The following is a 13,787-nucleotide window of genomic DNA, read 5'->3' as shown; positions in this document are numbered from 1 at the left end:
AACAAACTGTTTGTGGCCTGTTTCTCACTCAAGGCTTTTAGGCTTAATAAGAGAAACCCTCCAATTTAGTAATGAGTTATATATGCCATGTACATGCTATTATGTCTAAATTAGTCATGCATATATTAATTCCTATGTATGTCAGACGTGCCAACTCAGGTTAGGAAGAGGTCATGTGAAGGTCTGTGGTCTGAGCTTGTGAGCAGAATAATTTATTATCCCTCCTCCAGGTCTGCTGCCCCACAGGAGACAAGAGCATCATCACAGGAGTACATCTGGCCCTTTTGAGTTCAGGTCTCGGAGCAAAATTCGGGAAAGCTGGAAAACAAACAGAATGAAACAGAATAAAATATTTACTATTGTCTCCACACAAAGTGCTGAATTTTATACAGCTTTTCCCAGAACAATTCAGATCAATGAAAACACTTTTTGACAAAGTGGAGACACAATGTTCTTCTGAAAAAGAATAGCTTCCTGGTCGATCAGTCAAAACTTTAGCTTGGACAAAAACATTTTCCCATTCAAGGCTGGATTACATGCTGCTGTCTATAGGGTTAGTGTTCTTTTGCCAGGGTTTAAATTTCTGAAGCTTTTTGGGCAGTATTTGCATGAAGAAGTGCTGGAGCACCATCACCAAGAATTTTTTTGTGGGGCAGGGGAGAGCTTCCACATTAGCACTTCACAGCAGTGAGGCTGACCAGGAGATCTGATCCCTGGGATGGCTGCAAGGAATGCCATAACTGCAGCACCAGTGTTTTTCCACCCCTCTTTGCTCCCTCTCAGCAGCTACCATGAATAACAAGCAGGAAAAACAGAGGCAGGTTTTGAAGAGAAATGAGGGCACTGGTGGGGGGGAGGGGGCGGGCCCGGCTTATGCAAGAGTGGGTATAAGAGGGGGAGCCGAGTGCCCCTCCAAAATCCGAGAGTGGGGCAGAAGGAGAGCGCACACCTCACCGCTGAACAACAGGTTTGAGAGCTCTGTGTTTCTTTGTGCCTTTGCTGTGGCTGCTGCAGCGAGAAGTTCATTAGAAAACGTGTGGGCCACAGGCTTATTTTGGATGGGGGATGCTTGTAGAGCAGCCTTGCTTTCACCTTCTTGGCTTCCTTGCTGCCAGAAAGCTTTTTGCACAAATTTGGCCCAGTGTAAGTTCTCTGGCACAACTCTCTTTGAGGGGCAAAATCCTTGGATGCCAGACTTGAAGGGCAGGATAGAGACTCTGCTTTTTAAAGTCGAAGCTCTATCTTTAAGAACACTCCCATTCCTAAAACCGTGGCAACCCAACAAAAAAAGCCTGACAACAGAGTCCACATATAGTAAATGGAATAATGCTCATGCACTCCTGCTTAAAAATGTCTCGGAAGTAAAATTAAAGACTAACTGTAGTTAAGTACTACTAGGATAAAACATGTTGCAGGTGTGGCAGGATATGTTCTTTGTAATCTGAAACCTTCTCCTTTAGAAGAATGTGTTAAAAGATAAAAGACAAAGATCTAAGAAGTGTGCTGGTGTGTGATGCATCTTAATAGGGAAATATTAATTGAGTGAGCAAGCACAAGTGACTGGCAAATGAGGGGGGGAGCTGTATCTGAGCTTTGCAGTAGTGCATGAACATAAGGTGAAATCAAAGGTTCTTCCTCATTACTGGGGCCAGCCCAATTCCCAGTGGCCCAAAGCAAGAGGAGGACTGTGGTGAAAACAGCACATTGAACATTTCCTGGTGAAACTTCTTTTTCTGGAGAAAGCTGGGTATTTTAATGGGATTACTTTATTGATGTGGGGGCAAGGGTGGGGGGCAAAAGATAGACTTCTGTGTTCCTCAGAGACACTGACCATTTTTTTATCGACAGAAAACAATAGAGCTGAGTGCACAAACACCAAAAGACACCCAAGGATCAACTTGGCTGGAAACCCCAAGAACATTCAACTAAACTGAACTTTCTTTATGTGGCAGAGCCCCCAGACTCACATGCTAGATTTGTTGTTCAGGTGACTCCTGCTCCTTTGCTTCTTCAGGGCAGCATCCCCTGCAGCCAGGGCTGCCTGTTTAGGGCTGGTACTTACAGTACAAGGAGACCAACAGCTGCAGCATGGCTTGGTCATGACCTTCAGGGGAGCTGGAAGCAGGAGATAGCCAAAAAACAACATTGTCTGGATGCTACAGAACAAAGAAAGGCAGAATGATCTAAGGAAAGAAAGTACAGTGGGTGGGGGGGCTTGTGATTTCCATTTTCAGTGTTTATTGTCCACAGCAAACATGTAAGTCTGACAGCTGTACTGTAAGTTATTAACATCACTTGTAGCATATTAGCCAAAGCTAGTAATTATTTTTAATAAGGATACTTTTCAGAGTTTTATGGAATACAAGGTGCCCTTCCATGAAACATCTTTCGTTTGTGTGTCCTCAATAGAGAGAGTACTGGGATGGGTTTTCTTTTTACCTGTGCTCCAGCCTCATCTAGAGGGATGCAGCAGACCAGCTCTAGCTCATAGGCTCAGCATGGTCTGGCCATTTGTGTGCTCTGCTGGTGCCTGCTTAGTGCCTCAGGGGGACCCACATGGGGGTGTGCAGGAGATACAAATTTGGGCTGTGCTCACATCCCACCTGCAGCTCCACTGGCCTCTGAGGGACCAGCTGGCTCCCCTGCTCTGCCTGTGGGAAGGAGTCTCCAGGGTGGAGGGAAAAGAAGGGGGACCTGAAACCTAACTTGGTCTCTTAGCATTTAGCTGAGCAATATGCATTTTTCATCCTCCTCCCTTTGCCTGTATTCTTTACTCAGCTAGAAGCTATCTGGAGATGGTACAAATGCTCAGGGATTGTGCTGTGGGCAGATGCTTCCTCACCTGAGATGTTCAGGCAGCAAGAGGACAAAACACCTTGAATGTTTCAAGCTGTTTGTTTAAGCCTTCAGTGCATGTTATACAAGCCTGGGCTCAGAACCACTTTTGGACTTCATTATAGTGAAGGTAATCAGATTGTTTAAATGAAAAGCAGGACTGCAGAGACAGAAATTTCTCATCTCTTTGGCTTTAGGCACTTGGCATACAGCCCTTGGGCTGGCAGGACTCAGCTGTCCCTGTCTCCACCTTCATCTCCACCAGCTCCAGCTGCCCAGGCACAACATCACCCTCTCAACATGCAGCTGGGCACTGCAGTCCAAATCATGCCTGACTGGCTCTCTAAAATCAAAGCACAGATGATAAATCAGCCCTACTCCTGTTAGAGCCATGGGATTTTAATTACTAAGAATAAAGGGCACTGAACATGACCCAGTCTAACCAATTGCATTTATCCCTACCTTGATTCACTGTTTACGTGCTTAAATAGGAAGAAGGGGCACATCAAAATTGAAAGATTGTTTCAAAAGCAGCACAAAGATCTGCAATTCCCAACCCCTTTTCCCAAACAAGACTTGAGAGGCTGACACTGGGATGGATGAAGTCTTTGTGATCCAGCTCTGGCCATCTCCCCTATCGGGTTTTCATCTTCTCCATTTCAACACTTCTTGTTCAAGAGGAGAAAGAACAAAGCCTTGACATTCTGAACAGTTCAAGAGGAAAAGAAGGGGTAAAAATTGAGAGCTTAATCACTTTATTCTGCAGTAGCATACGTGTCTCACACACTGGTGGGTCCCCAGGCTGCAAGTAGAGATTAAAGGCAATTTATCTGTGAAGTCAAAAATCTGATCACTGTGCAACAAATCCAAAAATCCAACTGTACAACAAATATAAGTACAAAGAAATCTGCATTCCTTTCAGTCTGGCAAAAATGAGGTCTTTCCTATGATCAGTTATTCTGTGTAGCAAAAAGGCCTGTGTCTGCCTTGGTAAATGTGTAACTGCAGGCTACACAGGTGTGCTGGGTCTGGCTAAAGGTTGTGTATCCATCCATCCCTGGAACTTTCTATGCAGCCGGTGTTGAGCGGGGCTCAGGTCTCATTGGCCCGGGGTAAGTTCTGTCAGCCCCAGGCTGTGATGTAAAGCAGCTTTGCGCAATGCCCGCAGCAGCCGCCCAGAAAGGGCAGAATTCCATCGCAGCCCCACCGCCCCGGGGGAGAGGTGTGTGAGGAGCTCGCCTGAGGGACAGCAGCTTGGAGGGGCAACAAAGGGGCGACCCCCCCAGGACAGAGGCGAGTACCCGCTCTTACTGCATTTGCTTTGAATGCTGCTTCTCCAGCTCAGGTGTTGATGCTTTCCCAAAGAGCTTGGGGCTCTCTTCTTTAGCCAAACAAACCACGCTGACTTTCCACAGATGGGGCTTAGGGTAAGTGCTTGGCAGTGAGAGCTGCTCCTCTTGCTTCTGCTCATGGAACAAAAGCTGAACAGAGCTGGGAGCTCAGGCATGCCAGAGAGAAGTGACCACTGGGTGCCAACGGTGCCTAATGGCACAGCCTGCCTGGGTGGCACAGGGTCACCCTCCCTGCTGTGCAGGAAAGATTAAGTAATGCCTCTGAAGAATTGTATGATGGAGAGAACACTGTGGGAAGGGAATTCCTTCTAATTTGTGGCTTTTTGGTTCGTTTTCCTGAGCATGCCAATGTGAAAAAATACATTGAGGAGTCTAGAAATCCACTAGCACAGTAGCTGGGCTAACTGTGCAAGTGAAGCTGGGAAGACACTTTCCAAGATAATTTTTTAGTCAGTCCCAAGCAGTGAATATGCTCTGTCATGCATGTCACATCCTACCAGTGGGGTTGGGGAGGTGAAGAAGAGCCAGGAGCAGAGGGGACAGCAGCACGGCTGTGCTGCCCACACAGTAATTCAGAGGATGAGGTGGGAGATAATGGGGAAGAACAATCCTTGAGTGAAGGCACAGGGACAGAAATCTACAACAGATCCTCCTCTGCATGCCTCTGGGGACTAAATAATTTCAGGCCTGGCATTCAGTAGGAAGACAGACAACCTGAGTGACCATCACAAGAACATAAACTTCATTTGCAAACCCAGCTGTTAGATAGGAGCCTACAGCCTGGGAATGCAGATATCCATGTTAGCAGGCAGACATACTTGGCAAGGTATGTCTAGTTACCAAGCACATCTCAGTTTTTGTAGAGTGGTGGTACTACAAACTGGGATATCATTAGGCATGAAATACTTGGGGACTCCTCAGGGGAAAGAATATGGTTATAAATTGTGAATTAGGCTGGGAAGGGGCCAGGTCTTGAATAGCTGGATTTAAACACAAGCACTTTCACCCTGTGTAAAGTGTTGGTGAGACAGACAATGCTCTGTGTCCTCTCAAAAGGCTCAGGCTACCAGAATTACAATACCTGATGAACTGGTGTGACTCAAAAAGTCTTGGAGGAAGAAAGCAGAGAGTAGGGCTTGGGTACTGGCAAGGCTGATAGCATTTTGCCCATCCAATGAGCTCTGCAGAACTTGAAACAGATGAAAGAGGGTGAACAAAGCTACAATAAACAAGGAATTACTACTAAAATAAAAATACAGCTCTGAATAACAGCATTTTGGCTGATGATATGTGTTACAGATGCGTAATTTTCAACACATTTCAATGTGGATTTCAAATACACAGATAAACAGTCATATATTAGAAATCCAAGAAAGGTGAAGCAGAGCTATTAGTTACCAAAAAAGTTTGATATAAGAGAGAATCCTAAAAATATAAAATTTGTCAGTGGGTATAATTTGTCTCTGTGTGTGGGTGTATGTCCATGACATTCTCAATGCCATTGCATTCTTTGTGCTAAAACCCAGTGACATCCACATAAAGTAAAATTCTCTGCTTCTTGGCAGGAAAAACAAGAGCAGCAAGTGGTCTTTTACCTCAGGAGAAGACTGCCTGCACAGCTGAGTAAAACTCAGCCTAGCCCTTCTAACTCTGTATTCAGACATAGAAGGTGCAATGAAAAATGTTTTCAGTGTGAGCACATTTGTATAAGGGAGCCTGGAGTGTGTTTGCCTCGAAGCTAGAATGAATGTTTGCACTGGGCTATGAAAACATAACGTGCTCAGCTAGTGCCAAGTATTTTGCTGACTAGACATCCATTACTGACCAGACATACATTCTGTGTTTGGACCTTAAGAGAACTGGTTTCCAAACCTACTCCCTGCACAACAGCAGGCACATTGCTTAGCTTGTCTGTGTGTCAGCAAGGCTCAGTGCAGCAGTTTGATGAGATGGCTCTGACCAGCTCCCAGAACAAATGTTGTTGCATTTGTTGCCAAACAAGGCTTTGCAGAAATAGCATGCTCTAGTTTGAGGCATAACCAGCATCCACTACCATTCCCATGATAAATCCTTAGAGTACTGCAGTGGGTAATGGAGTCACATCTGTGCCCCCATTTCCCACCTGCTGCCATTGAAACTGGTGTCTGTCTCATCCGAGGCTTTCTGGCGGCAGAGTCAGACCAAACACCACTAAATACTAAAATCCCCACCTTTGTAACTCCAACACAGCACTAGCACCTCACCCTGTGATTAAGAGAAACTGTACTTGAAACAGACTGACCACTCTCCTTTCCTCCTAATTTTTCCTTTCAGCAGACACGGTGGAGGCAATTTTCCAACATGAATCTGGTAGCAGATCTTCTCTGCTTGTTGGCTTGCCTTACTCTGGTGACGTGTGACCGGGTCTACGTCCACCCTTTCAATTTGTTTTCTTTCAATGAGAGTGACTGTGAAAAGCTGGAAAAATTGGTTCAGGAGGGAAAGACTGTTGTCCCTGTCTCCATTGAGTCCCAAACCACACCCGAATATGAAGGTGGCGTGAATGACAACGAGTTGGAAGCCCCAAGCCTCAGCACCTGGGGGGAGAAGGAGCGGAGCTACCTGAGTGACTTGGTGTACGTCCTGGGCATGCGGTTTTACAGCGCGCTGCAGGAAGCGCAGAGGGGCCAAAATGTGCTCCTGTCCCCAACCAGCCTCTACAGCTCCTTGGTGTCATTCTACCTGGGGGCCTCAAACCAGACAGCGCTTGATTTGCAGAGTTTGCTGGGATTTGTCCCCCCCTCTGGAAACCCTGACTGCACTTCCACGGCAGTCGGAAGCAATTTCCTCTCCAGCCTGAGGACGATCGAGAGGCTTGTGAAGAGCGGGGACGAGGAGCTGCTCTTTTCCAAGACACTGAGCTTGTTCTGTGCCCCTGGCATAGCCCTCTTCCAGCTGTTCATGGAGCGCTTGCTGCCCAGTGCTGATGCATTCTACGCCCGAGCTGTTGACTTTGCCAATCCAGGCGAGGCAGTGAAACAAATCAATGCCTTTGTGGAGGCCAAGGGCGAGGGCCAGAGCGAGGCCTTGCTGGCAGACGTGGACCCATCCGCCCAGCTGCTCTTTGCCGTGGACGCCCGCCTGGCAGGTACGAGGCAGAACTGCTCCTCTGGGGAACAGGCTGGGCAAGGACAGCAGGACACAAACCCTGCTCCTGGGAAGGAACAAGGTCAGGCCTGGCCAGTGGGGAAAGGGAAGGGCTCAGAAGAAAGGCTGGACCTCTGCTCCCCACCACTGTGCCAGGGATCCTGCCTGCGCTCTGCCATGAGCCAGCAAGGGTGACGGGGAGTGAGGAGGAGGCAGATGGCCTCCAAGAAATTGTCCTTGTCCAGGAAAGGTGTGGAAAGGTGCATAAGAAAGACTTGTGCAGCATTTCTTGCTGCAAAGGGGCTGAAAGTCATGAGGGGCCTCCAGCAAGATTGATCAGGGTGTAGCTTTAAAGAAAGCCAAAGGAACTGGGGGATGTAGGGCAGAGGTACAGATACAAAAAAGGTTTAAAAGTACAATGGACATGACTCCTCTAGTGCCTATTAAACACAGAAGCCTAGAGGCAACATCTGGCTCAGGAAGCACCTGAACATCAGTTACGGAAGCAGGGCACTTATACAGACTTAGAATGAGGCAATCCCTTCATTGCCAAGAGTCATTCTGTGCTGCTGTCCCAGAAATACCCCTGCACTACAACTGAGCCTCCTCTTCTGAGTGTAGCTGCTTTCCTAGATCCTCCTGACTGAATGCAGTATCAAAGCTGCACACTTCAGACAGCTTGCCTACTTAGGAATGTATTTCAGAACACTTGCAGTGAGCCCCAAGCTCCTGAGTGGGCCTCTGCTGCTAAAGGTGGAGTTGTGGTGCTCAGGAAGCCTTTTTGTGCCTCCATCTTCCCACCTCAAAACTGGATATCAGGTTTTCTTTGCCTTTCATGGCTGCTGTCATTCTCTCAGTGAGCTGTGGGCATCATCTCTCTCTTCATTGTAAGATCTAGCATAGATATGATACTACAAATGTAATTGTGTTACACACTTGGGCATGGTGACAAAAGCAGTTTCCTTTAGTAGAATCATTTTTCCTCTTCTTCTGTATTGGAGACTTGTAATTTATATAAGCTTAGAAACACATGTCCAAGGGTTTGCCTCACTGGGTCAGTTCTACTGCCTTCTCTCTCAGAAGGTGCATTTGAAATGTTACAGTCCCCACACATGGGATGGACAAAATTGGCTCAAGAACAAATGAATTACACAAACAATTACCTTCTAATAAACACTTTAGCGTTTGGTTTGCCATTTGGTTGTGAAGGTGCACCCATGACAGCTGATGCTGCCACACTCCACATCTGTCCTTATAGCTGCAGAAAGGATAAAGTACCTATTTTTTCTCTGAAACATGTTACAAAAGCTCTGAGATGCTGTTAGCAGCCATACCACTGATAAAGTGACAGAAATACATACAAAACAGCAGCTAAATGTTCCAGTGGTCTCAAGTGCTGTTCACTTGCACACAGTTTTCTTCACATTTGCAGACTTGCTGCCAAGCAGGGCCTGCCATTTAGAATTCAATGCAGAACATCAGCTGCAAGTTTCACTGAGGGCAGTAGTTTCTTTAGTGTTGAACAGGATTGTCTGCCCAGCTGGGCACAGCTCTGTGGGAGTGAGCAGATAACAAGTTGAAATGCTAAGCTGCACAGAAGTAGTGCAAGGTGAGAGCAAGGCCTCTCATAGTTGTGAACTGGGAAAGAAATTTATTTTAAGGTCTAGTTAGTGTTTGAGTATGTCCTTTTTAACCTCCTTGGCTCAACCAACACTTCAGTGCTGTGCTTACAACCTTCCCCACTGCTTTGGTTTGTAAGATGGTGAAGGGTGAGACCTCAGGGAGAGCTTGTGCTGCCTTCCCTCTCCTGAGCCCACCTGGCTGCCTGAGAGTGCTCCTGCAGCACGGGCTGGCCCTGATGGACGTGCTTCCAAACATGCCATCACTGCACTCGAGGGACACAGAGAAAACCAAGCTGACCCTCTGCACAGGCCTGTGAGCCCCTAGGGACCATGTGGCAGCTTGGGAGGAAGCAGGCAGCCAAGCAAGCAGAAACACTTTCCTGTCCCCAGGAAAGGCCCCAAAGCCAACAGAAACACAGCAGCTTTAGTCACAGTCCTAGAGGTCATGGCCCCTGTGCTGTGAGCTTGATGCCACCAGAAGGCAGATTAAAAGGGGGAGACATATGACTGCAGTAGCTAAATGTGATTTTATACATGCAGTCCTTCTCTAAGGCACAGTGTGTTCTGAAAAAGCCCAGCTAAGGGGCAGGGGAGGAGGGAAGGAAGAGAAGAATCAATTTCTGTTTTCTTGATCTGTTTTTCAGCGAATGTTAAGCAAGCCTTCCCGCTCAAAGAGCCTCAGGAGTTCTGGGTGGATTCAGACACAAAGGTTTTGGTCCCTATGCTGTCCATCACGGGGACATTCAGGTACCAAACCGACGCCAGTGGCGCTTTTTCTGCGGTGGAGGTTCCCCTCAGCCGGACGGCGCTGCTGGTGCTGCTGCAGCCCGTCGGTGGCAGCGACCTGGAGCACCTGGAGTCCCAGGAGAGCTTGCAGACCTCAGCCTGGCTCCAGCACCTGGCCCCAAGGTAGGGAAGGGGCTGGGGCTGGGCACCCTCCCATGGAAGGCATGGATGGCATGGGGTGAGCCGCAGGGGCCTGCCCCTCACCTGGGGCAGGTGCTGCCAGGGAGGCTGTACTGCTGTGCACAAAGAGAAGCTCCTGCACAGCCAGGGGCTCACTTCAAAGGAGCTCCACTTCACGGGATCAGCTTTTTATCTGGGGGTATTTCAAGGAAACAAGCATCCCACCCATGAAGTGGGATCATCTGGGGTTTAGCAGCAGACCCTGGGTGAAGTCTGGGTGAGTTCACACTTGGAAACATTAAGAGGCACCCACTGTGTTTGTACCCACACACTGAGCACTTGTTGCAGTTGTCTTCACATGCCCATGCCCCAGGACTGCCCAACCACGACGCTCTCACAGTGAACAATCACTCACTTGCCTCTTTCTCTCCCTCTCTCTGCAGAGAAATTAAATTAAAGCTGCCAGCATTAACACTAGAAGACAGCTCCGATCTACAGGAGCTTCTTGCAGATATGAAAATGCCTGCACTGCTGGGGAAGGGGGCAGACTTCAGTAAGATAAGCAATGCCAGTCTAACAGTTGGAAAGGTACAGTACACATCACTGCCATTAAAAAAAAAAAAAGTTTCCTGCACATTTCAGCCTCCTAAACTGAATAAATTTAACTAGAACTAAGCAGTCAGAGCCATGTAGGGGACATGCTTAGTAGGGGACTGAGTATTACATACAGTGTTATGTTTTTGATTTCTTAGGAGAATAATGCTGATAACACAAGAGTTTTAGTTGTTGGCAAGTTGTGGGAGGAATGAGTGAGCAGCTCAGCTGCTGGCTGGGGTTAAACCATGACACAAGGGTAACAGCATGACAGCCCAGCCCAATGTAAGAGCAGTTATCCAGCTCTTGCACGTTATGGACAAGTACTCCCAACATCTTTTTAAAACATCTATGGATACAATGTGTTTCATCATTTACTCAGACTCTCATTTGTCCCATCACGATTGTGCTCTGATGACTCCAGAGTTACTCATATGTTTTTCCTTACAGGTAATAAATAAAGCCTTTTTCAAACTGGCCAGTGAAGGAACAGATCAGCCAGAAGACCCCGCAGCACAGAAGGAAGATGGGGTGTACCTGGATGTAACACTGAATAAGCCATTCCTTTTTGCTGTTTTTGAAAAGCAGTCAAGGGCAATGCTTTTTCTTGGCAGAGTAGTAAACCCTCTGCATGAGGATTAAATGCAAACACAGAGGATAAGAAAGGAGTGGAATGATGCACATTTCCCATCGCCTTTTTCTTATTCATCAGATATTTTAGTGATGATGTTGAGTGCTCTACTTAGCTTTGAGATGAAGCTGTCAGTGTTCAAAATACAGCTTTTTGAAAGCTAACACCTTGCAACATTTCATCCTCGTTCATCTGTTTCATGTGAGGTGACTCACATCCTTCCTCCAGCTTCCATTTTACTCTTTGTATCTCTTTTGCTCCTAGTTCCCTTTTTGGATGCAGTGGGGCAGGGCAGTGTTTCGATGCAAAGCATCAACTTGAAAAAACAGATAAGCAGCTTTTACTATAGTATTTTTATTTACTATAGAAAAGGACATATTCATTCTTTAAAAAGCTTTTTAAATTGTATAGTCAGTTTTGCAAGAGAGACTCCCTTTTACATTACACTGAAAATTATCCACAGGGATTTCTAGCTTCATCAGCAACATTTCCCTCTAAAATGCTGCCAACAGCACAGGCAGGCTCCGCTTGTCCCACTGAGACAAAATTTTTCTGCTTTGGAAGCAAAAACATGCTTAGAGGAAGTTCATTCTTTCTGCAGCCCAGATGGATGTGTTCACTTCTTAACTCCATGGAAATGCTAAAAATAGGGTTTGGTAGTATTAATGAACTGCGATGGATAAATTCTCAGAGCCTGACAGAATTATCTCTGATTTTTTTAGGAAAAAGGTCCCACAAGGTCTACTTTTGCAACACAGTTCCATTTACTGGATTGCTTTATAACCTGTGAGGCATTTCTTACAGCCTTGTAGCAAAGAAGGACATTACTGGTTAGAGTCCAATTCTGTAAACTTTTAACATATCCAAACCATATGTTCTTTAAAAATAGCTTTAATGGCAATAATATATATTAGTATAAATAGCGGATGTGGTGCTGCTACTTGTGAATAAAATTATTTCAGCAGTCCAGTCCAACTCTTTAACAGAGTCATAAAAATTTGAAACATTAAAGTGAAACATGAGATTATTAGATGACTCTTTGAAGTGAGGAACTGGGAGACAAACCTTGGTACTAAGGAAAGCCTGGAACAAGGATTTCCACCTCTCATCTCTAGGTTTATTGTTAGCACTAATGGCACTTAAAAATAACTGCAAATCTCTTTGGCAGATCATGCAAGACGTATCCTACAGCGCACAGCAGCTCATTACCATCCACAGTGGCCCAAATGTGTGTCTAAGTAAATGCACTAATGCCAGCAGCTTGGTGTCAGTGATATGGATATGTGACACATCCCTGTAGCTTCATGGAAAATAAATAAAATAACCCCCAAGAATGCTAGGATACAGCATCCATGTATTTATCCATTTATACTGTATGGACTCCAGATGCTCTAACATCTAAATACTGTACTTGTATTATATACAGAAGTAATTAAGTATGAACATGCAGAGGTAGAAAGATGTAAATAAACTCACTTCCAAGTTTCTTTGCTGCAGTTCAGTTGGGTTTTTTTCCATAAATGAGTTCTGGCTTATTTTGTCCATAAATAAGTTCTGGGTACACTGACAAAGTTAAGGGGAAAGTGCCTTTATTCACACATGGGGGCCACATGCTCTGGAACTCCATATCCCTCTTCAGTGGTTACAGGCAGAAAAACAAAACAAACCCATCAAACACACTGTTCAGAAAAGAAATGTTGTGGTGGAGAGCACCTCTCCACTGACACCCTGGAGATGAAAAGGAAGAAGAAAAGGGCAGAGACAAGGAACTAAAAGTAAACTGACCAGAATAAGGACCGCAAAGAAAGAAGTGCTGGAGCAAATGCTACAACACCAACAAGATAAGCTACCTCACAATGTATACTCTCCTGAGACTTGTTTCTGACATCAATTTTACATGTAAAATTTCATGGCATTTTTTACTCTTCACTCTCCTCCAATTTTACCAAATTCCTCTGTCAGGCACACCACGATGCACATTCCAAGCATCCTAGACACTACTCTCATACTGAGATCCCAAAAGCAATTTACAGCCTAATAATCTAGTGAATGAGCACCTGAACTCAGACTCTAAAAGTGGGAGATTTGGAGAAAGAGAACAAAGGCAAAGATGAGCTCTTTAGGTATCATCAGAAAGCACAGTTTATCCCTAAGCATAGCAGAAAATTTACGGAGACAGCATAAAAAACACAACAACTTTTAAGAAATCTATGCACTTTGCTTCCTCAACCCTCCTGGTTTGACCTAGAAAATACGATGGTTGATGGAAAAAAGAGAGCAAATATTCCTTGAGTGGTCCAGCCAAATACACATAGTGCTAGTTATCATTAGACAATGAGGTTAGAACAGTCTGGTCCACTTCTGGTATAACATACCAAGTTGAGAACTCAGTTACCATTTTAGAGGAAGACATAACCACTGCTCTTTCTCTCCTCAATGTTGTAGAAAACCTCTTCCAGCTAAATTCCTTCCAAGATTAGAAAGGCATAGTGAGTTTTCTAAAAGTTCTAGAATGGAAGAAGAAAAAGGCAGAAAATCAAAACTGGATTATTCTCATGAAGTGCACTTCAAAAATTACTTAAGGGATAGAAGAAATAGGATCAGTAGCAGAAGACATCTCCATTTGAGCACTTACACGGTAGATTATCTTCTCAATGATCCACAGTGTTTGAAAATGCTAAAATTCAGTTTACCAAAGTTAATTCACACCTTTCTTTCAAT

The 13,787-nt window shown here is 45.5% G+C and overlaps 1 protein-coding gene across 6 annotated transcripts; it reads left to right on the top strand.

The window, feature by feature from the left end:
• Positions 1-872: 872 nt before the first annotated feature.
• On the top strand, positions 873-12,553 carry AGT (angiotensinogen). 6 transcript variants are annotated; one of them, XM_063151667.1, is made up of 5 exons: positions 873-967; positions 6,504-7,314; positions 9,580-9,844; positions 10,285-10,429; positions 10,886-12,553. In XM_063151667.1, the coding sequence occupies exons 2-5, from the start codon at positions 6,528-6,530 to the stop codon at positions 11,075-11,077; spliced, it is 1,389 nt and encodes a 462-aa protein (XP_063007737.1). In that variant the 5' UTR covers positions 873-967; positions 6,504-6,527; the 3' UTR covers positions 11,078-12,553. The 6 variants fall into 6 exon arrangements, with proteins under 6 accessions (XP_063007737.1, XP_063007735.1, XP_063007736.1 ...); XM_063151665.1 differs by having other exon boundaries at positions 6,501-7,314; XM_063151666.1 differs by lacking the exon at positions 873-967 and adding an exon at positions 3,984-4,128 and having other exon boundaries at positions 6,501-7,314.
• Positions 12,554-13,787: the final 1,234 nt, after the last annotated feature.

This window comes from Melospiza melodia, chromosome 3 (genome assembly GCF_035770615.1).
Source record: "Melospiza melodia melodia isolate bMelMel2 chromosome 3, bMelMel2.pri, whole genome shotgun sequence".
NCBI classification, from domain to species: Eukaryota; Metazoa; Chordata; class Aves; order Passeriformes; family Passerellidae; genus Melospiza; species Melospiza melodia.
This window is presented reverse-complemented; position numbering and strand designations above follow the sequence as displayed.